The 26501-nt window shown below is 36.5% G+C and overlaps 1 protein-coding gene across 4 annotated transcripts in view; it reads right to left on the bottom strand.

Annotated features, from left to right (window-relative positions):
* LOC131039428 (uncharacterized) overlaps positions 1–26501 on the bottom strand; it is a 60948-nt gene that overhangs the window by 26025 nt on the left and 8422 nt on the right. For 3 of the 4 annotated variants that reach the window (XM_057972192.2, XM_059213189.1, XM_057972193.2), the window contains 2 exons: positions 23347–23422; positions 19987–20155 (listed from right to left, as the gene is read on the bottom strand). In XM_057972192.2, the coding sequence (XP_057828175.1) occupies positions 19987–20155; positions 23347–23406 (229 nt within the window). In that variant the 5' untranslated portion in view covers positions 23407–23422. Of the gene's footprint in view, positions 1–19986; positions 20171–23346; positions 23423–26501 lie in introns of those variants that run through there. The other variant, XM_057972194.2, reaches the window with a different exon arrangement.

Raw genomic sequence — 26501 nt, 5'->3', positions numbered from 1 at the left:
GAATGCAGATTGATTGATATAATCAAATGTGTAAGGCCGATAGGCCACTTACACATTTGATCTGCATAGTCGGCCTTATCGGATTCCGACTGAAGCTATATAATCAACACTCCCTCTTAGCTAGGGGGAAATCATTTTTAATGTTTACAAGTTACATCACCTTATTGTGATGATTGACCACAATGGCTACATCCATATGTGGAAAGGAAAGATATCACCTCTCTGTGTGTGATATCAACCATCATGGCTTATCCATAGACATCACCTCACGTGATATCCACCATTATGGCTTATCCATAGATATCACCTCATGAGATATCAACCGTTATTGTGAGATCGTCACCTCACAATGATGGTAAGATGCACAAGTGTTCATCATTGTGAGATCGTCACCTCACAAAGATATTCAACATGGCTCATCCAGAGGGTAAATACACAAGTACAAGAAAATCACCACGAACTCTCTCACGTGGTGTTGTCATGGCGTCACACACATGACATCCACCATGAACCATATCAGAGGGTGGAGATAAGGGCTTACACCTCAAGTATCTCTCAAAGAGAAATGCATTAACAAGAGTTTACACTTTAAACATCTTTTGAAGAGAAGAATAAATTAGCATATATATAAACAAATATAAACAAATCAATGAAGCAGAGACTCAATCTCAGCTAGGGCTTCATTCTCCGCCATACCAAGCTTACCTCGAAAGTACACAAACTTTATTCTGGAGAAAGGCTTGGTGAGAATGTGTACTGTTTGCTCATCCATACTAATGTATCTCAACTGAATAGCATTCCTTTCCACCATGTCTCTAACATAGTGATATTTGATCTCCACATGCTTCGTTCTGTCATGAAACACAAGATTGACAGAAAGCTTTACACAACTTTGATTATCACAATGGATAATTGTAGGCTCTTAAGGATTGTCCAAACAATCCTGCAAGAAGCTTCTGAAGCCACACTGCTTCTTGTGCTCCCACACATGCTGCAATATACTCGGCTTTTGTGGAGCTCAATGCTACCAAAGACTGCTTCCTGTTGCACAAAGAAATCATAGCAGAACCCAAACTGAAACAACTAGAGGTGCTCTTCCGATCAGTGACACATCCTGCCCAATCAGAATCAGTATATCCATGCAGCTTCAAGTTCATATCAGAAGAATATCTCAGGCCATATCCAACTGTAGCGCGCAAATATCGCAGAATATGTTTTGCTGCAACTAGATGTATTTGCTTTGGTTCACACATAAACTGGCTAATTGCACTCACTGCATAGCAAATATCTGGTCTAGTATTGACTAGATACATCAAGGACCCAATCATCTACCTGTATAGTGTAGAATCTATCAGATCCGAATCAGCTGCAGCCTCTCTTAACTTATGCAAGTTGGTCTCCATAAGTGTGGACATGGATTTACAATCCATCATACCAAATCTCTTTAGAATGTCAATGGTGTACTTCCCTTGACTTAGAATGATCTCATCAGACTTCTGCCAAACTTCTAACCCAAGGAAGTAGTGCAATAAACCAAGATCTTTCATCTCAAATTCAGAAGCTAACTCCTTACATTTGATAATAAGATGATCTTCTCCACTAATAACTAAGTCATCAACATAAAGAATCAGAATTAATGCTTCCCCATTAATTACCTTGAACTACAAGTTTGAATCTGCATCATTCTTGGAGAAACCCAAGCCCATCAGGTAACAATCAATCCTTCGTACCAAGCATGTGGAGCCTACTTGAGGCCATACAATGCCTTCTTCAGCTTGCAAACATGAGATTCCTTCCCATGTAACACAAATCCTTCAGGTTGTTCAATATACACTTCTTCCTTGATTATACCATTTAGAAAAGTCGTCTTTACATCCATTTGATGAATCTTCCATCCTTTAGATGCTGCAATAGCTATGATGGTTCTGACTGAAGTGTATCGGCAAATGGAGCAAGGGTTTCCTCATAGTCAATTCCCTCCTTCTGAGAGAATCCTCTAGCCACGAACCTAGCCTTGTATTTCTCAATACTACCATCAGCAGCATGTTTGATCTTAAAGAGCCATTTAGAAGAAACAATAGATTTACCTTCTGGTCTAGGTACAATGTTCCAAAAATCATTCTTTACAATTGATTGATACTCTTTTGTCATGGTATCCTTCCAAACTTGCTGACTAGTAGCTTCCTCAACACTGGTAGGTTCTGAGTTAATAATTTGACTCATCAATGCAACATAGCTAGAGAACTTATGCGGTCTCTTACTTTCCCTAATGTTCCTTTTGGGGCTGCAAAACTTTCAGCCTCTTGCATCATTTTCCTCGCCCAAAGAGGTCTTTTCCAGTTTACAACAATATCTTTGGGCCCATCAATAAGATCCAAGGGCTCATTTGGATTATCGTCTTCTTCAGGTTCATGAGTCTCCCTCTAAATCTCAGGAGTATGGTCTTCTTCCATATTTTGAGGAGGCTCTTGATCTTCACTATCCATCGCATGGGTGCCCTTGGATTTTTTGAATGCAACACCCTCTTCAAATGTCACATCCCTACTTAACTCAATCAATTTCTGACCTAGAATATAGATTCTGTAAGCTTTTGATGTTTCACTATAGCCTACAAATATTCCCTTCTTGCCAAAAGGTTCTAGCTTTGTTCTTTTGTCTTTGGGTATATGTACATACACTGGACAACCAAAGATCCTTAAATAACTTACATCCGGCTTCACCCTTGTAAATGCTTCTTCGGGTGTCTTATTCTCCAAAATGCGGTGAGGACGTCTATTTTGAACATAGATAGCAGTTCAAGAGGCCTCAACCCAAAAAGAAGTTTGAAGATTTTGATCATGGATCATGGCTTTGGCTGCTTCCACAATAGCTCTATTCTTCCTTTCTACTTGTTGACGTGTATTTTGTACACAATCATACACAGAATAAAATACCCAAAGGCATCTTATCCTCTCTTGAATAAAGTCGCTAACTGCTGAAGATTTCGCAAGAAGGATCAGTTAGGATGACTCCAATGTTCTTTTTAGTAGGGTCTCTACGTGTGGATAAGCACCAGTGGTCGTTGTGATTTGTTGTGTCCTCAAGGGGCATTACGTTGCCGAAGATTTTGCTAAACTAAACAAGCTTTTCAAAAATATCAAAAGGATAGGGTTTGCAAGAGGTCTAATCTAGTCTAACCCTAAGAATGACTTGATGTGGACAAGACTTGGTGAGATTCTATCAACTTTAATTTTGCCATAAATTAACAACTCAATTGAAATTGATGCGATCTTCTAAGGTAACAAATGATTTTTCAATACATCAAAGATCAAAGACACTACCACGAAGGTACATATCCAAGATACAACAATGATTGAAGATTTAAGCGATTCAAATATCTCCAATCGACCACGCAAGGCGTTCCTACAATCAGCAAGAAGCTAGTGGTTTGGAAAGCAAATCCTACCAAAGATCAAGTCCAACACTTTGTCCTTCGAATTAACACACTACTTTGATTGAGAATGATTCAAGGAAAATGAACAACCATGAAGATAACCAAGAGAATTGCAACAAAACACCATAACTTCAATATTTTATTGATTCCAAAGTCATCATGTACAACAATTGTTTGAATTCTTTCCTCCAAACTCAATCTTGCTACAAAAGTAAATTGCTTCTAAACTCTAATCTCTCTAATACATCAATAATCTAATCTTCTTCTCCCATCTAATTTTTGAAAATGAAATGAAATGAGGGTATAAATAGCATCCTCAATTACAATGAACGGTCCAGATCGAAAAGCAGATCAACGGTCAAGATCATGACACCTAAACCCTAATTAGGGTTTGTTACAAATAGCCTCCTTTTTACTGAACAATATTAAATGCATAGCCAAATATTAAATTTGGCACAAAAATCTAGGAGACATAGACCAATGACAATTAAGGTGCCATGTCATCTATAACAACCTCTCATCTAGAATCTTATTCCCTTTCCAATGCTCCTTTTTAGCATATGCAATGAATCTTGATACGATTCCTTCGATCTCAGCAATTGGAATCTCGGGAAGATTCTTCATTCTTTCTTCCAAGTGGATGACCTAATCAAATGCATCTAGAAGAGCTGCGTCCCATGTAAGTTCAAGTTCCTTAGTCTTTTCGATCAGGAGCATGGTAGCAAACATCTGGTCCTGTTGCTCATCTGTGATATTAACGTCCTTGCAAAAGATGACCTTGATTCTATCTTCCAATTCCTGCAAATCCACATCTGTCTCAACTTCGATCCTCCTGCCAAGAATGGTACGTAGTACCTCAAATACTCTGTCCTGGATCGGGTTGATCACCTCCTCAACATGACTGCATCTAGTACTGATGTCCTCGAAGAGAACTTCCTTCATCTGGAGTAAGGTTGACCACTGAAGTAAACTGTGAGGTCCTCCATCCATAATCTTTTCTTGCGCTAAGACCTTCCTCGATGTTTGTCTGATTACTTTCAAGACAGGAATGATAACATCCTTGGTATGAGCAAAAGCAGATACCGTTATCATCAAATTGTGGATGATCTCAAGAACCTGAATAGCTCGGTGAATGGTCTGCATCATCCTTGTTGCAAATTCCAAGGCAACTGAATGAGATTTGTCCATCCAAGTACTCATACGCTGGACCATACTCCTGAATCTCTCTGCCTCACCAATTGATTGAAGGGGAAGTGCCTGTATGGGTGATCTTGTTGGATCCTGACGCCCTAAAGGCTGATTGAGATGGCTGAAATATGTTCTCCACGCACCGACCTCTCTCTCAAGCTTCCTATTCTTCTCCATTTCTTCCCTAAGCTTGTCCTTCAATGCCTCAAACGAATCGGTGGCATCATCTAGTGTCTGCTCGGCTGTGGATGGACCTAGCTCAAATGTCTCTATATCATATTCCTTTGCTAGGATCTCACCTTCGTACTTGTCCACTGCCGGTGTAGCTATCTGTAATTTTCTGGATCCAAACTCATCTCTAATCATCTTGGACATCTTGATAGCCTTTCTCTTCTCTGTCACTTCCTGGGAATGTCCAACAAGGCTCTCTAAATCAATTACATTGTCCTCGTCCTCTATTACGATCACCTTGGTTAATCTTTCCTTCAACCAATCTGGGATAGCCGATCTTGTCTCTTTGACCTGTATTTCCTTATGCAATATTTCTTCTTCTCTGTGAGGAGATGTTACTTCGTCATTATTCTTGTCTTCATGTAACTCATAATCTTGGAGAGATCCACTTAATGACCCTTGAGGTACCTGTCCTTCTTTATCATTCTGTACCATCGACTCCATAGACTCTTCCACTTCAAGTGTCCTTTTCTCTTGTCGAGAAGATGTACCGGATGAACGATCTCGGCTGGCCTCTTGTTTCTTCTTGGAAGATTCTCTCTTTCCAGGTCTCTCTTTCCTCTTTGAGCCTCTTGGATGGAGATCGCCTTCACTTGCACTTCGAAAGTTGCCTTCATTTGCATTTCTGGGATTAGGATTACCTTCGCTTACACTAGCTCCACCTTCGGCTGGTTTCTCTTCCAAAGTGAAAGTCATAGCTATGCCTTGCTCTCTCAACTTCTGATGCTGCACATCAACCCATCTGCGAGTACAAGACAAGACTGGAGCCATCAAAGCATCTAGATCCACAACCTCGGGCTCATTCCAATCTAACCTTACTGATTTGCTTTCTCGATCATAGGATGACTGGAGATGTCTGCCACTGTCCTGAGCTTGGTCGGCCACTCTGTAAATCTTGCATTTCCTAATGAAATCCAAAGGCAATCTAGAATGCATCTTTCTTTTCACTTCAAGATCGTCTAAGAGATTCATCATAAAATCTTCTATCTGAAACTCATGCTTAAACTTCCTACCGACTGTCTCCTCTATATATCCATGTGGATCAAAGCTTTCCCTCAAAGCAAAGAATGAAAAAGAATACAAAGCTAACTCCTTCTCTGCGTCATCCATGGCTAAAGCATTAGGACATACCTCAACTGAATTGCCCAATATGATAGGTACAGGAACTCCATTTCCATGTCTGTGTCTGAATGCCTTCGCATAAGCTGCCAACTGTCTTGTTACCTCAAGTAACACTATTCTGTCTGTCGGATATCTCGGCAACATGTATGGAGGTGAAGGACATCCATGAATCTCTGATATAAGTAAACTTCTGAAATTGGATAAACCAAGCACCGTACCTCTTTACTAGTTCCTGTGCATCCTGAGATAATCTATTGTGGATCCCGCCTTGCAACGTCCTTGTGATGTTCATAGTGAAGGTATCATTAACTAACTTGTAGTTGCTTCCTGGCGGATGATGCAAGTGAACATAGGAATCACAAACTCTGACCTCGCCGGGTCCTCTTCCAATCATTCCTCTGTGAGGTAGTCCTGCGTACTCGAAGCTCCTGATCAAGGCATAGATGACGTATGAACTCATGTGGAAGGACTTGGTAGCTTTTAGTCTCCTCAACTGTACGTCCAAGCAATGGCTAATCATTCTAGCCCAATGAATTGTTCCTTTTCCCTGAACTATCACCTGGATGAAGTAGAACATCCACTTTTCAAAGTAAAAAGCTTGAGGTGCACCTGTGACTCGGTTGAGCATTGTAATCAAATCTCTGTACTCCTCCTGGAAATCAATCCGGTGTGGTGTGTTCGGTATCTTGCTCAGGCGAGGACGACTCTTGAGTAACCAGTTCTTGTTGATGATGCTTAGGCAAGCATCTGGATCATCTTCGTACATTGACCTGGCTCCTTCTATGCTCTTGTAGACCATATCTCTATGCTCTGGAAGATGGAAAGCCTCACTTATAGCTTCCTCTGAAAGATAAGCTAAAGTGTTTCCTTCCTTGGACACGATCGTTCTGGATTGAGGATCATAATGACGAGCGCACTCGATCATCAACTCATGACACTGTACTGCTGGAGGGAAGTCGGCCGCCTTAATGATGCCACTTTCAATTATCCTCCGGGCGACAGGTGATGGCTTGCCAATGTAAGGGACCTCTCGAAACTTCTTCGTACTGAAGTTGCCCAAGTTGGTATCTCCAATGTTGCTCCATTTAGACATGATCTTGGTCTCCACTTCTTCGGTCTTTTGATCTTCCTTCATGAGAGCTGGACGACTGGTGGATGCTCCCGCCTTCGGGGTTGCCATACCTACACAACATTTCATAATAAGAAACTAGATATTGCAATGCAGAACATAGATTAGATTAATTTTAGGAAACTTCATGATAAGTCCTTGAGTTATCATTTCCTAAAAACGATTGAGCTATTGAAATTCAAATTTTCAAAATTCAAAACTTGAAGCAATGACGATCAAAATTATTCAAAATTCAAGGGATCCTCGCCATACCTCACTTGAGAGTTTAACTCTAAAATGCAAAACAAGAAATTCGCCTAGGCAACAATCAAAATTTGGTGACTTCAACGTGATCTCCCTCAAGCTAGCAACTTCGCCACCTTTGGGATGCCTTTGACGTAGTCTTTGGCAAGTTCGCCTTACTTTAACTTCAAGTTCGCACTCCCTTGATGATGTTTGCGCCTTCCTTGGAATGGAAATTCGCTCCACTTGAATACCAATCGCACTTCTCCAAAATCGCATATGAAAGATGATAAAATGATAATGTGAAAATGAAAATTTTCACCCTCCTTTTATAAGCGCTCACCTCTCATTTACCTCTAGGCCAACTTTGCCAAAATAAAGAAATTAAAATGATTTTTAAATAAATAACAAGGGCCGACTTTTATAAAATAAATCCAAGCGCTCCAATTTTCTATAATAATAAATTAATTAATTGCCTTTATAATTAATTTTTTCGATTTTCAAATAGGCACAATTAATTAAATGAATGTTTTGCGTAAAATTTTAAATGCTATCAATTAAATATTCCAATTTATCGATTTTTTAGCATTTAATAAAAATTCAAATAGATGTTTAGCGCCAAAATTTGGAGGGAAAGATACAAACCCCGTCGCTCTGGTCCCTGGGAGAGGGACAGGAGCGAATTATCCTTTTGACCTTGATTCTTGTGCTTTTGACGTTCAAAACCATCATCTTCACGTTGAAACTGGCATATTTGCAAGGAATTTCGAACTTGAGTGACTTGATTTCGTAAATGAATGCCTCTTGTGGCCATCATCGCCCTGGTCCCTTGGTGAGGGACAGGAGCGATCTTGGTGTTTTCTCCTTGATCTTAGCTTCTATGATCACCAAATTTCATCATGAGGAAGAAACAACGTTAACCTTTCGTTCCATGCTTGTTCTACTTGTCTTTAACAAGGCATTTTGATGCTTGGAGGATTATCGCCCTGGTCCCTTGGTGAGGGACAGGAGCGAACCTTGTATCTTATCCTAAATTTGTCGCTTTGTAACCTTTGTTTCTTGTTCATTGCCTTCCAAACGATATCCTTGATCTTGTGTGTCCTTGCCTTGTCATGATTTTGAAGGAAAATGAATGATCTTGAAAAAATCGCCCTGGTCCCTGACTGAGGGACAGGAGCGATGTTGTCTCCTTGGCTCAATTGATCACCCTTTTGACGTTTGATTTCTTTGCATATCATCTTCTTAAGACACCTTGGACCCTGTGTAACCTTGTACAACCTTGACTTGGCGTGATTTTTGAAGGATTTGGCCAATATGGTAAATATCGCCCTGGTCCCTGACTGAGGGACAGGAGCGAATTTGAGTATTCTGGGCTCATCCTTGCTTGTATCAACTTGCAATCACTTTCATCATGTAGAATGAGGTCCTTTGATCCCTCTTGGACACTTGAAACTTGATAAACCTTCAACACTTAGGCCCTCATAGGAATTTCGCTCTGGTCCCTGACTGAGGGACAGGAGCGAATTTGGGCATTTGGTGCAATTCTTACAACTTTAGCGGTCCTTGTAACTTTGTTCTTCGTTAAGACGCTTCAAAACGTCCCTGCCATCTTTCATCCTGACTTGGAGTGGTTTGAACTTGAGTGGAAGGCAAGATAATCATCATTTCGCCCTGGTCCCTGGCTGAGGGACAGGAGCGAATTTGTACTTGTAGGTTCCATCATAACTTGCTAACTTCAAAATTTATCTTCAATGGACTCATTGTGTCCCCTTCCCTTCATCTTTGGCCGGGAATTTGTTCAAACTTGGCGAGAAATTGTCCTAAGGCAAAAATCGCTCTGGTCCCTGACTGAGGGACAGGAGCGCCTAGGTCAATTTGAGTCTCCTGTTGATGTCTTGTAATCTTCAATTTGTCTTCAACGGGTTCATTTCATCCTCCTTTCTTGCTTCAAACTCAAAACTTGCTCAATCTTCACCCAAATTTTGCCCTATGAGGAATTTCGCTCTGGTCCCTGGGAGAGGGACGGGAGCTACACTGAATTTCGCCCTGGTCCCTGACTGAGGGACAGGAGCGAACTTTGCATTTTTGGTCCGTTTTTCTTCACAAAGGCACTTCAAGTTATATTCAATTGATAAAACATATCTCCTTTGATCTCTTCAAATCGTCAAGTTGTTTCAATCCTGCAAGGATAAGGCAATGTTTGATTTTGAGCTCCAGTCCTCCACTGAGGGACAGGAGTGATTTTCACTCTTGGGGGATTTCCGTGCTCATGAAATTCTTCAAATTATATTCAACGGAAAGATCATGCCTCCCTTTACCACTTCCACTCGAAAAATCATATTGATCCTGCAGGGACAGTAAGATTTTTGAAAACGAGCTCCGGTCCTTCACTGAGGGACAGGAGCGATTTTGCTCCTATAGGCCAAAATATCATGATTTCGGGATTACAATCACTTCACGAGGCAAAAACAAGACCTTTCCAATGCCCGGGATCAAATATCAAAATTTTCAAAATTTGGTCAAAATCACTCAATTGGACAAAATTCGCAATTTCATCATTCACACTTAGACAAATTTAGACTCTTCATTCAAAATTCCAATTGAAAATAGACCAACTCACTTAGCCTCTGGCGAATTCACTTTATTCAAAATTGCATCCTACGAAAGGAAGCTCGAAAAACTCTCAAGACTGACTGGACTTTGGCCTAAAAACGACAAAATAGAAACCCTAAGGCTTGACCCTAAATCCAGACAACTGTCAAACTACCAAAACCCTAAAAAGCAGAGAAAAAGAACAGGCAACACGAGCAAAAAGAGGGGGTCCCCATTTTAATGGGGCGATGTGTGAAATGGTCACAACACTACTACACCATTTTGTTGAGGATTATAGGGAACACAAAACTCCCTCTTAATCCCAGCTTCAATGCAAAAATTACGGAAGTTACCGGAGGTATACTCTCCTCCATTATCGGATCTCAAGACTTTGATCCTCTTCCCAGATATGTTCTCTACTAGAGCTTTAAATTCCTTAAATCTCATAAGTACTTCATCAGATTCTTTACTTTACAAAAAATAGATCCAAGTCTTCCTAGAGTAGTCATCAAAAAAAATAACATAATACAAGAAACCACTCAAGGAAGCAACAGACATAGGACCACATAAATCTGAATGAATGAGCTCTAAAGTACATTTGGATCTACTTTCACTACTATGAAATGTACCTTTAGTGTTCTTACCCAATGCGCAACCTTTGCAAGTTCCTTCATGCTCCTGGTTGAGTTTTGGAAGGCCTGTAACCATCTTCTCCAATGTAGGTAGTGCACGAAAGTGAAGGTGACCCAATCTTCTATGCCAAATCTCACAAGTACTTGATAAATCATGAAGTAAAGCTTGAGGAGGAAGAGTGCAAAGCCTATAAAGACATCCATGACGAACACCAATGACTTGAGTTGTCTTGATATTTGATTTCTTTGGCCATGCAAGGACTTTGCCATCTATGAATGCGATTCGATATCCTTTGTCTTCCAAGGCTGATATGGAGACAAGATTTCACTTAATTCCCGGAATGAATAGTACATCATTCAATTTCAAGGAAATGCCTGAATTTAGGTGAAGAGAGGAGGTCCCAACTCCTTTCACGGAGTAACTAGTATCATCTCCAATGGTCACTTGATCATTTGAAGTTCTCTCCACCAAATCATATAGATGTTCTCTAAATCCGGTAATGTGGCGAGATGCATCACTGTCAATTATCCAAGTATTGTGGTCGGTAGGCACATTACTTGAAAGGGCTGAATAGAATATGAATCCATCTGAATTCTTTTGTATAAGAGTCTCACCAACATCCACAATGGAAGCTTGAGGCATAGTCCTAGTTGGACATTTCATTGCATAGTGACCATATTTGTCACATCTAAAGCATTGGATTTTTGAAATATCCTTCCTTCTTTTGAATGTAGAACCACCATTGGATTCCTTATCTTTCTTCACGAATTCGTCTAATTCGTTTTCACCCAAGGCAAGCATAATTCTAAACTTCCAAGATACGAAGTTTGATGCTCCCTCAAGTCTGTCTTCAACTCTAATTCCATTCACCAACTTGACGTTTGATAGAAGTAGTCGAACTTGAAGACAATAGTGGAAGATAACCTTGCTTCTATAAATTTGATTTGATCTTTCCTAAGCCTGCTCTGATACCATGTTAAGTTTCAATCAGATTTGAATAGTTAATTTTTGTTTACACCTTGATCACAATCTGATATCAATAGATGATATCAATTGAATCCTTCTAATTTGCTGTGTGTGTAATTCTGAATTCACTAAGTGTATAATCCATGATATGTTGTATGCGTGATTCTGAATTCACTGAATATCTATCTTCCACGATATGCTGAAGGTAACAATCTGCAATATATATCTATATGCCACGATCAGTATATGTTCACAGACTGCAGTATATCAATTTCCCACGATCTATATATTCACGGATGCTTGTGTGTTATTTGCTCATCACCAAGTGAGGGAGAGACATATAATAATATATTGAATTCGAATGGCATCCTAGAGATCGTGACCCTTCATAACATAAGACGTCTTTCTATAATCATGATCGGTTATACAAACCAATTCATACAACCCCGATAATAATGATTAATACTGATCACTAACATAAACCCGATAATAATACAACCCAATAAATAACATACCCGATAAATAACATACCCGAAAATAGTAAGTTTCAGTTAAGGCAAATTTAATCATAGAAACCCCGATAATATATATAATCAGATTTAATAATAATATTAAGGGTGAATGCAGATTGATTGATATAATCAAATGTGTAAGGCCGATAGGCCACTTACACATTTGATCTGCATAGTCGGCCTTATCACTTATCGGATTCCAACTGAAGCTATATAATCAACACCTCTTGTCCTTAGTCGGCCAGAATTGCAATCACTACCTTGCTCATTCCTAATCACTGCTTTACTGGGATATATCAATCCCTGCCCTTTATATTTCTAACCAGACCATATCGCTGCCTTATTACTCTCTACTTCCCTTCTCATTCCCACTTCCCTCCCTTATATGTCATGCCCCTTAGTTAGGCCGGCCCTCATTTGCCAATATTATTATTTACTTGTCTTTTTATTTCTCAAGTTGGCCCTAACAGGGATTTTACCTAGGTTGGCCCTCATAATTTAACATTATCATTTTTTTTTTCCTTGTCTTGGATATCTGGGTACATATGTATAATACTGCAATATGTATAAGGTGGGGCATGACAACATCCCTTATTTAATAATCAGATCCAAGAGAATAATGATTATTTAGCTTTGTGGACTTCAGTGGACTTACCTAGACCCAAAAATAAGAGACAATCAAGTCCCAAAATTTTCCAGTGAATAGACAGGCATCCAAGCATAGATCAATTTTTATTGCCAAACATGAAAATTACAGAAGAATTTAGAAACTCCTACCTGCACTAATTTGTCTATGTCCTATTCTAAATGAATAGAAACATAAAGAAGAACAAAAAAACGTTGAAGCCTCACAGCAATGGGTATTGCTTCAACAAATTATGATTACAGATGTATTACCTAAAGGAACATAATCTACCTGTCAATGATTGGAAGCAATGAAGATCAAATGTATCTGCCTCAAGCAGCTCAATACTAAAATTTCCTTGACAATATTTTTTAGTTTCTTCTTTCTTCTCTATGTTTTCTAATGGCTTGGATAAAATCACAAAAATGAATGAAACCAAAAATATTTATTGCTGATGTGTGGTTTTGCTTTTTCTTATGAAAAAATTGTCATGCACCATAGAAAATGAACTGTACATTAATACTTTTAATGCACCACATTACTTTATTTAATGTCCTTTGCCCAATGTCATTTGTAGCATGCATTCTACAAATCATTATATCATGGAAGGGTCTTGAATAGTTGGTCTTTGCTATTAATAGTGTTCTTATAAAATTTAAATATAGGTTTTCTTATAAAAAGGCCTAGAATGAACATAGCAAGGTAGTACGAATCAACACTTTTCTTTAGGTGTGATGTTGGAATGGTACCACACTTTTCCTTTGTATAGAACAATTTATTTCTGTTAAAGCTTATTATAGTTAATGGAAAGTTTTGGATTTCTCTAGTGATTGAAGAGATTCAAAGAAAAAGATTTGATCAAATTATCTGGTTTTGGATTTCTCTAGGGATTGAAGAGATTCAAAGAAAAAAATTTGATCAAATTATCTATTTATTCTTTTTCATTTTGTAACAAGTTAATGACTTGCCCATGTTTCAATATAGGCATAGTTTATGACATTATTAAAAGTTGAATATCCAATAAATTACTGTGTATCAGTCAAAACTCAAAAGTGTTTGAAATGGGTAAGAAGAAGAAGGCGGTGGGAAAGATGGCACAGGACATGGATAGTTTTTTGGTATGTAGAATTACTCTAAAGTAACATCTAAGAATTATAATGTTAATGCAGTTATGTTTAATTGTTTGTTATTTATGCTTTAAATGTTTTCGGAAGTGATCGAGCTTGTTTTTCATTTCCAAAGTGAGTTCTTTGTTTTCCCTTTTTCATTTTTTTTCTTGTAGAATTTTCTAGCCATTAGAGGGAAGCAATGGAGACCATTTTCAACACCAATCTGTTAGAAAAAAGTGCCCAATGGGTAGTGATGAAAAGAAACCTACAATACTTTGTATTGGTCATATACCACATGGATTTTATGAAGAGCAGATGAGAGGTAGGACTGTTTATTGTACAAAGGAAAATGATTTTTTGTTTTGATTGGATGATTATCATTTTTGTCTGATTAGTGATTGATGATTTAGCAATTGAGTCGTGTATAATTTGAGATCTATTTTTCACTTCAATCTGAGCCCAACTTGATGCTATTTATATTAACCTTGTTGCAATCTTCTACATCTCCATGCTTGTTTCCACCCTTTTTTTGGACATAAGTTTAGTATCTTCATGTTCATACAACTCTAGAAGAGAGTATCATTTAGTCTAGAATTGTCTGGAGGACCTGTCAAAGTATGTTCACGTCTTTAGAACATCTTTTACGATAACTGCAATTTAGCAATAGTTAGTTTTTAGGCTTTTTCAAATATTTACCTATACAAATGAGCATACACAAACCCAGAAAAAGATCAAAGAGGCAGATGTCATAAGCTAACTTATTAATGATATTTTTAGAAATTGGGTGTTTACTTGTGATAAATATCTATATTTGCTGCATTGTGTATCGGCTTCCTTGTGTCATCAAATACAATGGCCAATGCCCTGTTTATGATTAGTTCAAGCCTAATTTATCACACAAAACTTCTGTTTCTTAGTTTATCTGCATTTTCTCTCTATCTATTTACAAGCTTAATTTCACTTCTTGATATATTAATGAAACGTTAGGGTTGGTGGGGTTTGGGCTACTTTCATAAAGTTTTAAATGGGTTATGTAGGTTGTGAAATTTTCCCAATGTTTTAAAAGTTGTATTTTATTTTAATGGATAATGATTTGTGTCTGAATTTGACTTGCAGGTGTGGCTGTGGATGAGCTTCAGTTGACTACTAATAGAGGCAACTTACCATCGCCCTTATAAAATAAAATAGGATTATGCAATATTTAGTTACTAGATGCCTGTTACAATTGTGAATTCTCACCGAATACTGCTGAATTGTTAAATAAGCCATCTACTATAAATATGTCATGTACTATAAAGTAAAGAACTTCATGTGCTTGCCCAAATTCTACCTCTGCTCAAATATATAAATGCGAACCACTGTACACTTCAAAACTCTCAAAAATTCTATCTCTGCTCATATATATAAATCCATACAATTCTACACTTCAAAACTCACAAGGACTTGTGTTCTGCTGTTTTAAATACAACAGGTCAAGTCAAGAACTTTATTTGATAATATTTTAGTGTTTGATGACCCTTAATATGCAAATAAGTTAGCAGAGGAGACATGGGGAAAAAACAAAGATGTGAGTCAATTGTGTTTTAAAATTATCCATTATAAATATTTGAGCATGAATGTAGAGTTGTTCATGCTTATTCTGATGATTTTATTCCTTGTTGCTTTTTCAGGCTGAAAAGACAACATTTGAGGAAGGTGAGAAAAAGAAAGAGGAAGAGGTTATGTATCTTACAATGCAGTCTGCTTATGACTCACATTGCTTACTTCCTAATAAAATCATGGGCTTTTTAGTGTATCTTAAGTGTTCAGTTGTTGATAATAAAACTTGACCTAAAATTCCTGTAGGGGAAAGATAAGTCTACTGATGCTGATGAAGATACAGGTGTAAGTTTTGTCGCCCCAAAAACCTAAATAAAATTACTTCGATTTGAAGAGATATTATGTGCACTTTACTTAAGGATAAAAGCTTTTGGATTGCCCACCACACATACAGCCATTAATGCGTGTTTGAGACGTTTCAGAGCCGGCTGAGTCGCCGTTGCCGAATTTTATGGAGGGCGCACAGATCCCTGACGATGATGAGGGCCTCATTAATTTCACTGAAGAAGAAATGGACCCTCCCCCTGCGGTCGTGCCTTTCTTAAGGCTTTTTGCGCACGCCTCTGCCTTTGATTGGTTTCTTATGGTCTTCGGTTCACTGGTAAGTGTGTTTTCTACTTTAACATCTCTGTTAGAATTTTTTATAGTTCTTTCTTTTCTAAATGAATTCTTTCTAGGTCGTCAGATTTTATGAAACTTACCATTTAGATAAAGGGGAATGTTAATAGTCTGAACAAAAAAATTGAATTTGATTGTCAGCAAATATTAGTGCTTGTTCAAGTCACTCTGTACCAGGTAAACTATTATATTTACCTAGGGTTTTATTAGCTCTGGTTTAAACCATATAGGAATCGTATATTCTTTCATTTTTTTTGTTTAATCTCTTGATCCTTTGTCATTCTGTCAGGGGGACACGCTGCATGAAAAGTATGAGCATACATTTATTTTGGGTTTATTGTTTCTTCTTTTCTTGGAAGAGGGCATGAGCCTCAGTTCGTATGGCATTATAATAGCAGTGTTCCGAAATCTCACTGGAGTAGCATATGTGGGAGTTAATTATTTTATTGGGATTTCAGTAGAACACACTATAGTAATAATGTGGTTTATAAATGACAAAAAGAGATGAAATTTCATGGAATGTAATGTGCTTTAAAATATATAAGCTACGGTATTTAAAATTTGAATTGAAGGTTAAACTCTATTTTGGTTAGAAGGGCCTCATCAAAATGTCAATAGTCTGAATGCTTGCATCATATTGCTATCATAAACAATACATTTTAGATGTGGTTTTTTGAAAAAAAATTCCAATGTCTCCTTTGAAAGTTATATTTACTTTCATTGTATAGATTATTAATATTTGAGCTCTTGTAGATATTTTAGATTTCAATGTGATGTTAGGGTTTTCATAGGGAGAAAATGTTAGTTAACAACTGAATACATTTTTAGAAGTAAATCTATTAAGAAAAGCCTAGAACTGGAAACTCTTAAAATTGACAGTTCAGCGCGTTAAAATTCTGTTAAATGGACAACACAAACTTTGAATAAGGCTTATATTTTCATTTTATACTTCCTTGTTGATGTAAATTTATATAATTGTAGGGGGATGCCATAAGTTATGATAATGTCATACAAGAGCTTAGTAAAATTGATGCCAGAGACCCTCTCGAAGAGGAAAATTTGCTGGTATGATGTTTTCCTTTACATTAAGGGGGTTCTTTTGATGCTGCTTTGTCATTGTCAACGATTGCAGTGTGCTGATGATGTTAACAGTTTCAATTTCTTGGTAGGTTTGTCACTTTATCAGTAGTAAGAGATAGCTTCATCCAATAAATGACTTGTTGAGAATTTCTGATTTCATATGCTTGAATGTGCATGATAAGACATCACAGCCTAACAAAAATTGGGAAAGATGTGGACAATTAATTTTCAAAAGTGTCTTTGGTCGTATTCATAAAGAAAATGAGTTTTTTAAATGCCCAACGATTCCATTATTGAGGAACAATATTCAGAATTGAATAGTTAAAAACTTAAAAGTATCATGGTAAGCTAAGTGTGATACTTCTATAATGAACAAGGCTAATAAGACCACTTTTACAAGGATAGAATATTTTCTTCTTTTAAGAAACTACATTGTGGAAGATTGACATTTGAAGACAGCGATGTATATTATTGTGGTAAAAGATTCTTTGTTGATTGGTTCACAGAATGGAATGGAAGGGGACAGCACAACTGTTATAAAACTTTTACTTGGCATTCTTCTCATTTAAATATTCCTACTCTTTTTAAAAGAGAGGAACATATGAAAGTGAATTTTACATTGGAATTAGGGTCGATTCCTTCTTTGTCTTTTGTCCTTTTGACCATTGGAGAGCACCCAAATACTACTTTACCTTATATAAGCTTCCATACATACAAAACAAAAATAATACAGGCCTTTAGCCATTTCATGACAAAGAAGCTCTGCATACGAGGTTGTAAATGGATAAGTAAAGAAGCTCTGCATACGAGGTTGTAAATGGATAAGTAATGTATGGGGAATCAAGGAAGGAGCATGGGGCCAATGTGGGGCAAAAGGAAATTTGTAACTGTTAGGAAAGTGGACATTCTTATCACCTACATAGTTATTTGAGTCAAAAGGCTGTAGAAAGACACTTTACAGAATAAATATGCCAACAAAAAACTCAAAATCTTATTCCCATTCCTCTTACTTTTGAGAGAGAGAGTATCAGCTTGTAATCATCATGAATATGCCTTTTATCAGATTACACTCTTTCTTTTTTCCTGCATGTCGTTTATCAGTTTTCTTTTCACATGTAATGATCAAATTAGTGAGCATCCATCTTACTGGTCGGCACTCACTATGCAGTCATATAAAACGCACCCCATACATCTTGGCACATCCATCAGTGTGTTACTTTATAGATGTATGAGAAGGATATCATATGGCTGCATAGCGGCTTCCTATGTTTTAGAGTGTGTTTAATATAAATTATCATAAGTTATAGCTAACGTATTGGTTATTTATGTGGAGGTCCTTTTCTAACATGAAGATTTAAAATATGGACTATAAATCATTGGTATATTGTAGTTAAATGTATAGGTTATTTATGTGGAGGCCAGCCTCTAACATAAAGAGTCAACACTATGACACTAATATGCTAATGATTTCAACTTTTCTGTCTGGCCAACACTGTACCAAACTTTTGGGTCTTTTGACTTGCATGTTTTAATACTACAGTTTTAAATACACTTCTTTCTTGTCTTTTCACAATTGCAATACAGGTTAAATATTATATTCAATTCCCTTTTAATGTGCATAACATTGCTACACCCTATTTTTCAAGTTTCCTCACTTCCAAGTCATTCAATCAGGTATTGACTTTTTACACTATCGTGCACATCTCATTCCTATATTTTCTTCCATTTTAGTTAAGTTTTCTGCAATACTCCATGAACCTATTACTTGCATCCATTTCAATAAGTGCATTACTCTTTTCATCTATTAAATACTTACAGGTTCTCCCACTCTTCGATTCAAAGACCGCAACTGCATTGCCTTCAACGTCTACATCCTTACTCAAAGTATACACAATCTTATTTAATTCATAGACTTATTTTATGCCTTCCTCCAATTTTTTTGCTCTTTTCACGTGGATGTTTTCATACTAAAAATTTCTGGATACACTTGTTTTTTGTCTTTTCGAAATTCCAATGCAGGCTAAAAATTATATTCCATTTCTTTTAAATATCCATTACATTGGTGCACCTTATTTCTCAAGTTTTCCTCCCTCCCAAAACTTTTAGTCAGGTTTTGAGTTATATTTCTAATTCCTTCTCTTTCGTTTCAAGTCTACTACTTCCTACTTTTCAATTCTTTTATTTGCATCTGCACAGCACACACTGTTGCACCCCAGCATTTAAGGTGCCCCATAATAAATAATTCAATTCTGCTGATTCTTATTTTTTAAATTCTCCATCTCAAATTACATTTCTTATTTCCCACACAATTAACTTTAATCAGCTACGTTAAATTTCTAATCTGTACACACTTTGCCTGAAAATTGCTTCACTATACTACTTTATTTCAAACACTATATTAACAATTTCATTTTAAACTTTATTCTTCTTTTATTGTACTTTACTGATAAATAAAAATAATCAAATGATATGCCCCTTCCTTTGCATCACTTGCTAATGGTACAGTTTTTAAATGTTCTCCTCTCATGCTCTACCCTTCCTCCAATTTCAGAAACTCCGCCTATCGGCTTCCTGTTGCGGGCACATAGCGTGCAACTGCTAGTTTAATAATCAGATCCAAGAGAATAATGATTATTTAGCTTTGTGGACTTCAGTGGACTTACCTAGACCCAAAAATAAGAGACAATCAAGTCCCAAAATTTTCCAGTGAATAGACAGGCATCCAAGCATAGATCAATTTTTATTGCCAAACATGAAAATTAAAGAAGAATTTAGAAACTCCTACCTGCACTAATTTGTCTATGTCCTATTCTAAACGAATAGAAACATAAAGAAGAACAAAATATAAAAGTTGAAGCCTCACAGCAATGGGTATTGCTTCAAAAAATTATGATTACAGATGTATTACCAAAAGGAACATAATCTACCTGTCAACGATTGGAAGCAATGAAGATCAAAGGTATCTGCCTCAAGCAGCTCAATACCCATACAGCCCACAATAGGGGACAATTGTTGTGATATTGCATGCATAGAATGCCATAAACTAGCAAGCCTCAAGCTATCATTTGTGTCCATTCGCCCCGCTGATCCATAGTCCTACAGCACCAGTTCCTACCATTTAATAACTCCAAAAACCATACCAAACTGAAAAGCGACTATAGGATAATGAATAATCCAAACAACATTATTCATCTTCATATCTATTTTAATAGAAAGATCGATACAAATTAGTTTCCAGAACTACAAAGAAAAATTAAAGAATTCAAGCCTCCAGAGTCTGTCATGTTTAAATGAAAAGAAAAAATTGGATGATTGAAAATATGAAGCAGAAATGGAAAAAAATGCATTTATAGGGTAGTATTATGACTTTTCTGACTGTTTTTTTATTTTCCACTTTTTTTAGCCTGACACCCTCTTATTCCTGTGCGGCCGAGTCTGAGCCCCGGACAAGACTCCTCCAAGTACTTGCCAAGACTCTCCGAGACTTGACTCTCAAGTCATGATGAGTACTCAGCGACTTGTCAAACCATGGTTCAAGCTCTCTTTGCATATGTGTGATGAGATTCTTAAGCTATATGCAGTTTCATTATATTCATTAAATTCATTGATTCATGAGAGGTATAGCATCTGGACAGCATCAGGTAGCAACAGTGTTGCAACAGTTCCTGCTTTGAATTGTGATTATTGTTAATTCAAGTGCATGTAGCTTTGTGTGCAACAATTGGGTGTTTAATTTATAAAATCTAGTCTTGTGTATGTAATCAGAATCTTCAATTCAACTTTTGTATGCACATACTTCCTGGTATCTATTTTGTAGCCAGAAAGTGTGTGTTTGTGTTGTAATAGGTTAGGTTGCATATAGCAGTCATAAAAATAAAGCAAATATCTGTTGTTTGTGTGTGGAACTATGGCAGTCTTGTGCTCATACCCATGAACAAAAAGATGCGGTATTTTAGGTTTGTTTGAATTGCATGTTTAAACCCCAGAAAAACCTTCTCCATAGCATGAAGAGTTGTAATTATGTCCAACTCCACAATTTAGTGTTCTAGAATTTTTATTCAAGATTTCCTTAACAAGGGACCCTCCCCTTCTAATTCAAATAAAGTTTTACCTCACATGTACTTCTGTTTTGTACTAAATTATTCAAAGAAATTGAAACATTAATAGTTTTTTAAACACACTGTGGGGAATGAGATGCATCAGCTCATTCATGTACAGACATACAACCATACACAACAATACTTGTGATTTTGTTTTTATTACAAGAGAAACCTGGAACAAGTGAGAGTTTTTACTGCTATTCTAGACAGAAGAAAGACGAGCTGATAGCACTAGGAAACTAATAGCTCTTATCCCAATGATCCAAATTGGTGAATTGAATTTAGAACAATACATGGAGCATATAGCTTGATAGGTGGTCATTCAAGTTTTTGGATGATAGGTGGTCATTCAAGTTTTTGGAGTGCTCAGATCTCTTGGCATTTGCTTGAAATGAGACCCAGCAAGGTGGGTGGATTACTGATAAAGCTGAGAAGCACACAAATACAGCCGACAAAATAAAGAGATATAGGTAGATAATAAATCTACCTTATTGTGTCCTAAATATATGTACAAGGACAAAGGTTTATGCTTGCTAAGTAAGACCAAGCACGAGAAAAAATCATAATGCACCTTTCTTAGTTTACCTTGCATGCAGTCTGGAAAGGCTGCAGTGAACTGGGTCATGTAAATGGTAAAGGCATTTACAATGAGAGAAATATTTACAGGAGAGTGACTGTCTTCAGCTAAATGTGGAAAATGACCTAACCAGCGTACAAATCTTGATATGTTATGATGTAGGACATGGTGCAGAAGTATATAGCATAAATGAAATATTGAAAAGAAGCAGTCGTGTGATTTACAAGAAAAAACCATAATGCACCTTTCTTAGTTTACCTTGCATGCAGTCTGGAAAGGCTGCAGTGAACTGGGTCATGTAAATGGTAAAGGCATTTACAATGAGAGAAATATTTACAGGAGAGTGACTATCTTCAGCTAAATGTGGAAAATGACCTAACCAGCGTACAAATCTTGATATGTTATGATGTAGGACATGGTGCAGAAGTATATAGCATAAATGAAATATTGAAAAGAAGCAGTCATGTGATTTATAATGGTATATCTGGATTGAAAAAATTTCTCATCTTATTTCCAACACTAAGGGTCTAAGCTTAGCCAAAAGGTTGCCTGTACTTACATATTGTGGCTAAGCAATTCAGATTATTTATTATGTGGCGCTTGTTATTCCAATGAGACCTTCAAGATTGAGACACTGCAAGGCCGTCATGGCAATGCAAAGCAGAGGTAATTGGCAGGAAGATTAGTTGCTGAGTATATGATCTCACATAAAAACGAGTAGGGAGCAGCAAAGCTACTATCAGCCATCAAGGGCCAGCTTTGACAGTACAACACACAGAAATAATTGTAAGATGTGGAACTCTGACTGAGAAATGAAAGTTGTGAAGATTAGATGACTAGAACAACTATGTATAAAGATTTAAAGGTAGCAAAATTGCATGACTAATTGAGGGGATCGATGCTAATGGTTTGCCTGATAATCCTAAGAAGGGAAAAACATACCTAAAAAGGATTAGGACTCCCTTTTGATAAAAACTTATTTGACCCTTTTGATAAAAACTTATTTGACAAGTCTCTGATGAATAAGAAAGAATATGATCGGTGCTGCTGAGACTGTATAAGTATTCATCAAGGACATCATCAAGTAGAGGCTAACTTGAAGACCAACGCCATTGATGTCAATTATAGAGCATGATTAGAAGAATTTGTGTGCTCTATATTTTCAAGGAGAAGACAAATTATGGAAGCAACGTGGAGATCAGATGATAATTTAGAGAGTCCAGTTGCCAGAAGATTGATTCCATTTTGCTCTTTCAAACTATGGATAAGAAGATCGGCCTTGATTTTCACCCAAAGTGCAGCATGTCATGAAGAGGATCACAGAAGGTTGTGTTCGTGTAACTATCTCTTGAGCAGAAAATGTCATATGAAATTGAACCTGGATTCAACTATTTGTGGTGCAGAGCCTCAACCAAAATTCCAGACTAGAAAACTTGGTAAGAACCCCCATTTTTGAAGACTTAAAAACTGCATTAAAGTCAACTAATACAATATGAATAAAAGCAAGTTGCTTTCAAATGTAAAATCACTGCTAGCAAAGACCAGATAAGATGAAAAATTTAGCAAAAACCAAATATGCAGAAGAGGGTCTCTTAGGACATGAAATCTACCTTGCAGAAAATGAGGCCGCCAGATTTATTTATGATAAACAGATTGTAAATGCTAGCCATGCTTTAGCTCCCCAGCCTGCAAATGAAAAAGCATATATATGATGACAATATTGAAACAATTAGAGCAGCAAGAATTCAATAAGGCATCCATCACAATCTGAGCTGTTCTTCTAAGACATAGACACGGGTCGTACAAGAAATATGTGATTCACGACTAGTTTTAAACTAGCACTTGCACCCAAAGAACATGCAATGGTTACACTGATAAACAACTACACATATACTGATATGTTAGAGGGTACAATTCAATTTGTGCATAAAATAAAACAGTGGACAAGAAAGCAAGAGAGCAAAGAATTAAGGTCAAATTTGCACAAAATAAGGTCATTTATCAAACTCCTATCAAAATATACAGGTATTAAAACATTCCCTTAAAATAAACATAAAACAAAATAAAAATAACATAAATATACAAATTTCACCATTACAAATATATCAATGATATATATTTTTTTAAATTGTAACTTTTTAAATTTCCCTTGACCTACACCAATTTGATACCCCTAACTCTTCATTCACCAATTAAAAACTGGCAAACCCTATACATATATTGCTTGTCTGCCTTGAATAATTATAATTACAATAAATTTTATTTTAATAAAAAATATGAAAATCACAATTGCATGGTGTATTTAGATGGATTAACCATAAGAAACTATATAGAGTATTTATAATTTGAAATTTAATGCATCCTTAATGGTCAATAAACTGTCTTTTGATTAAAATTAGAGGTTCTAGTAGCTGGATAGAGTCCCAAGTCCAACTCACTGACAATTGATGAGATATTTCAACAGATCATTTATGTTTCTATTGTCAATTGACAAAGTCTTCAAAATAGAGCATATAGCAAAATGAGACATAATTTATTTTTGTCCCTGATAAAAAATTCTTTAAATGACAAAGGGTGAACTAATGGGGCCTAAGTTGAAGAAACTAAAGCAAATGTCTCATATTTTGAAGAATAGTGAAACTTTTTGTGGTTGAAGATGTTGCCATAGAAAGTCAAGAAAGTTGATGAAATTGAAGTGAATGTTCCATATTTTTACAAATAGTAAAACTTCCTACAGCTGGAAAAGTCGCTATAGAAAGAGAGGAAAATTGGTTTGAAGTATAGAAATTTCATGACTATTTCAAAGCTAATATCATTTTACAAGATAAAATGTAATTAAAAGCTCTATCAATGATTCAATATGCTTCATCTCATTTTCATTTCCATTTGAAAAACCTAAGAACCCAACCCAGTTTGCACTTGGACAGCCACAATTTCCAACTGAAAACATTTCTCAAAATTGAATCCTCCCACTTGATTTTTAGGAAGTTCCTCTACTTTAGATATGAACACACCATCATAATATTATAAAACATCAACAATTTCTGTTGAACTAAATACCATACTGAAAGTTCCTAAATGTCACAGGAAGAAACATAACCATCTCAACAACTTAGAGCTCATCGATTTACTATAACTTTATCTCCTTCAAGCATACCATTGCAATTATCTAAATTTTGGTAACAATAACTTTAAAATGATCAATAACACTTATAGCCACTTCAAATTACAACTAACAACTTCAATCATTTTCCAAATTTCAAGAGTAATCTATTATGGTTCCTCTTTTTTTCCTTCTCAAAAATATACCTTATACAAGAACACATTATTTTTCATATGCACACCCACAATTACTGACTTTCAAGAATAAGATGAGCCTCTGAATTAAGTTACAAAACTATAAAGCACAATACTTGAAAACTAGATAATGTAATTAAATTCTAGCAAAATATTCTATCCAACCTACATATCAAGATCTCTTGAAAAAGGGGGTTAAGCATTGTGGTCCAATGGAGAGTAAACACGGCAATTTTATATGCACGTCAATAACTACACTTGTATTTTGCAAACAAATAAAGAAATCAACTTATTTGAAGTTTCTGCAAACTCTTAGTATCCCACCAGTAGCTAGGACTGAGATTACTCTTCCCAAGCATCACTACTCCATAAACTTTATTTTATTTAAATTCTATTATTTGTAGTTTTGAAATGCAACAAGTTGCATATATATGTACGTAATATATCTACACTAACTATATATTATTTAATTTTTTTCCACAAAGTAAGCTCATTAAATTATATACCAAAAAAAAATTATGCAAACAATTTATTTGCAGAGAGTAAGAAAACAAAAATACTAGTGAGGAGAGACTGTGGGCCCTTCTTTACTAAATTATTTACATCATTCTAAATCATTTGTATAAAATAGTAAATATTTATTGCTGTTAATAATGCGGCTTTATTTTCCACTCTGATAAGTGGACAGTTTTTCATATAGAACATAATCTAGTTTTGCGACTAAGAAGGTATAATGCTAAATTCAAGTCTTCGCATTATTTAAAAGTAGTTTATAAGATCCAACACAATTTTTTCAATAAAAAAATGTTTTGAATATTCAATGTTATTGTGGCGGTCTTGGGGTGCAAGCCCAAGTGCTTTGACAGTTTTTTCATGTAATCTTAATTTTCTTCGTGTAATCTTTATTTTAAATCATGTATTCTCTAAAATAAAGTAAGATCTGAGAATTGATATTACATAAGGGGATTATTGATTTGGCTCTGCAACTTGCCCTTTGTGAAGTCCAGCTCCACACAAGCAAGCAGTCACCCGACCCGGGCGAGGGTTCCCCCCCCCTTTTTGCTTATAGGCTCGCATTGATTGCAATTATCCCATGGTAGTTGGATAGTATTGCAAGTTTTATGGATAATGACTCCCTAGGAGTCATTCACAATAACTCGTCCGCCTCTGTTGAAGACCGTGGAAAATCCTTCAAGGAGGTTGTGGTGGACGCTTAGAGCGCACCGGAGGGTGCTAGTTTCATGGCTTCTCAAGCGTTTTCAAGCAAGGGCAACACCAGCGATGGAGAAGGAAGAGGTAAGCACCACTCTGACACTACTCTCATTGTTAAACCTAATGCTGAAATGATCATAGCATTAAACGGAGAGAAAGATAGACTTAGGGATGTTGCAATCTTTTTTGCAGTCCTTGATTCTAGCAAATATGAACAATTGGCTGCAAAATATCTAGGTTAGAAAACTAGGGTATC

The sequence above is a fragment of the Cryptomeria japonica genome, chromosome 10, assembly GCF_030272615.1.
Source record: "Cryptomeria japonica chromosome 10, Sugi_1.0, whole genome shotgun sequence".
Taxonomy (NCBI): Eukaryota; Viridiplantae; Streptophyta; class Pinopsida; order Cupressales; family Cupressaceae; genus Cryptomeria; species Cryptomeria japonica.
This window is presented reverse-complemented; position numbering and strand designations above follow the sequence as displayed.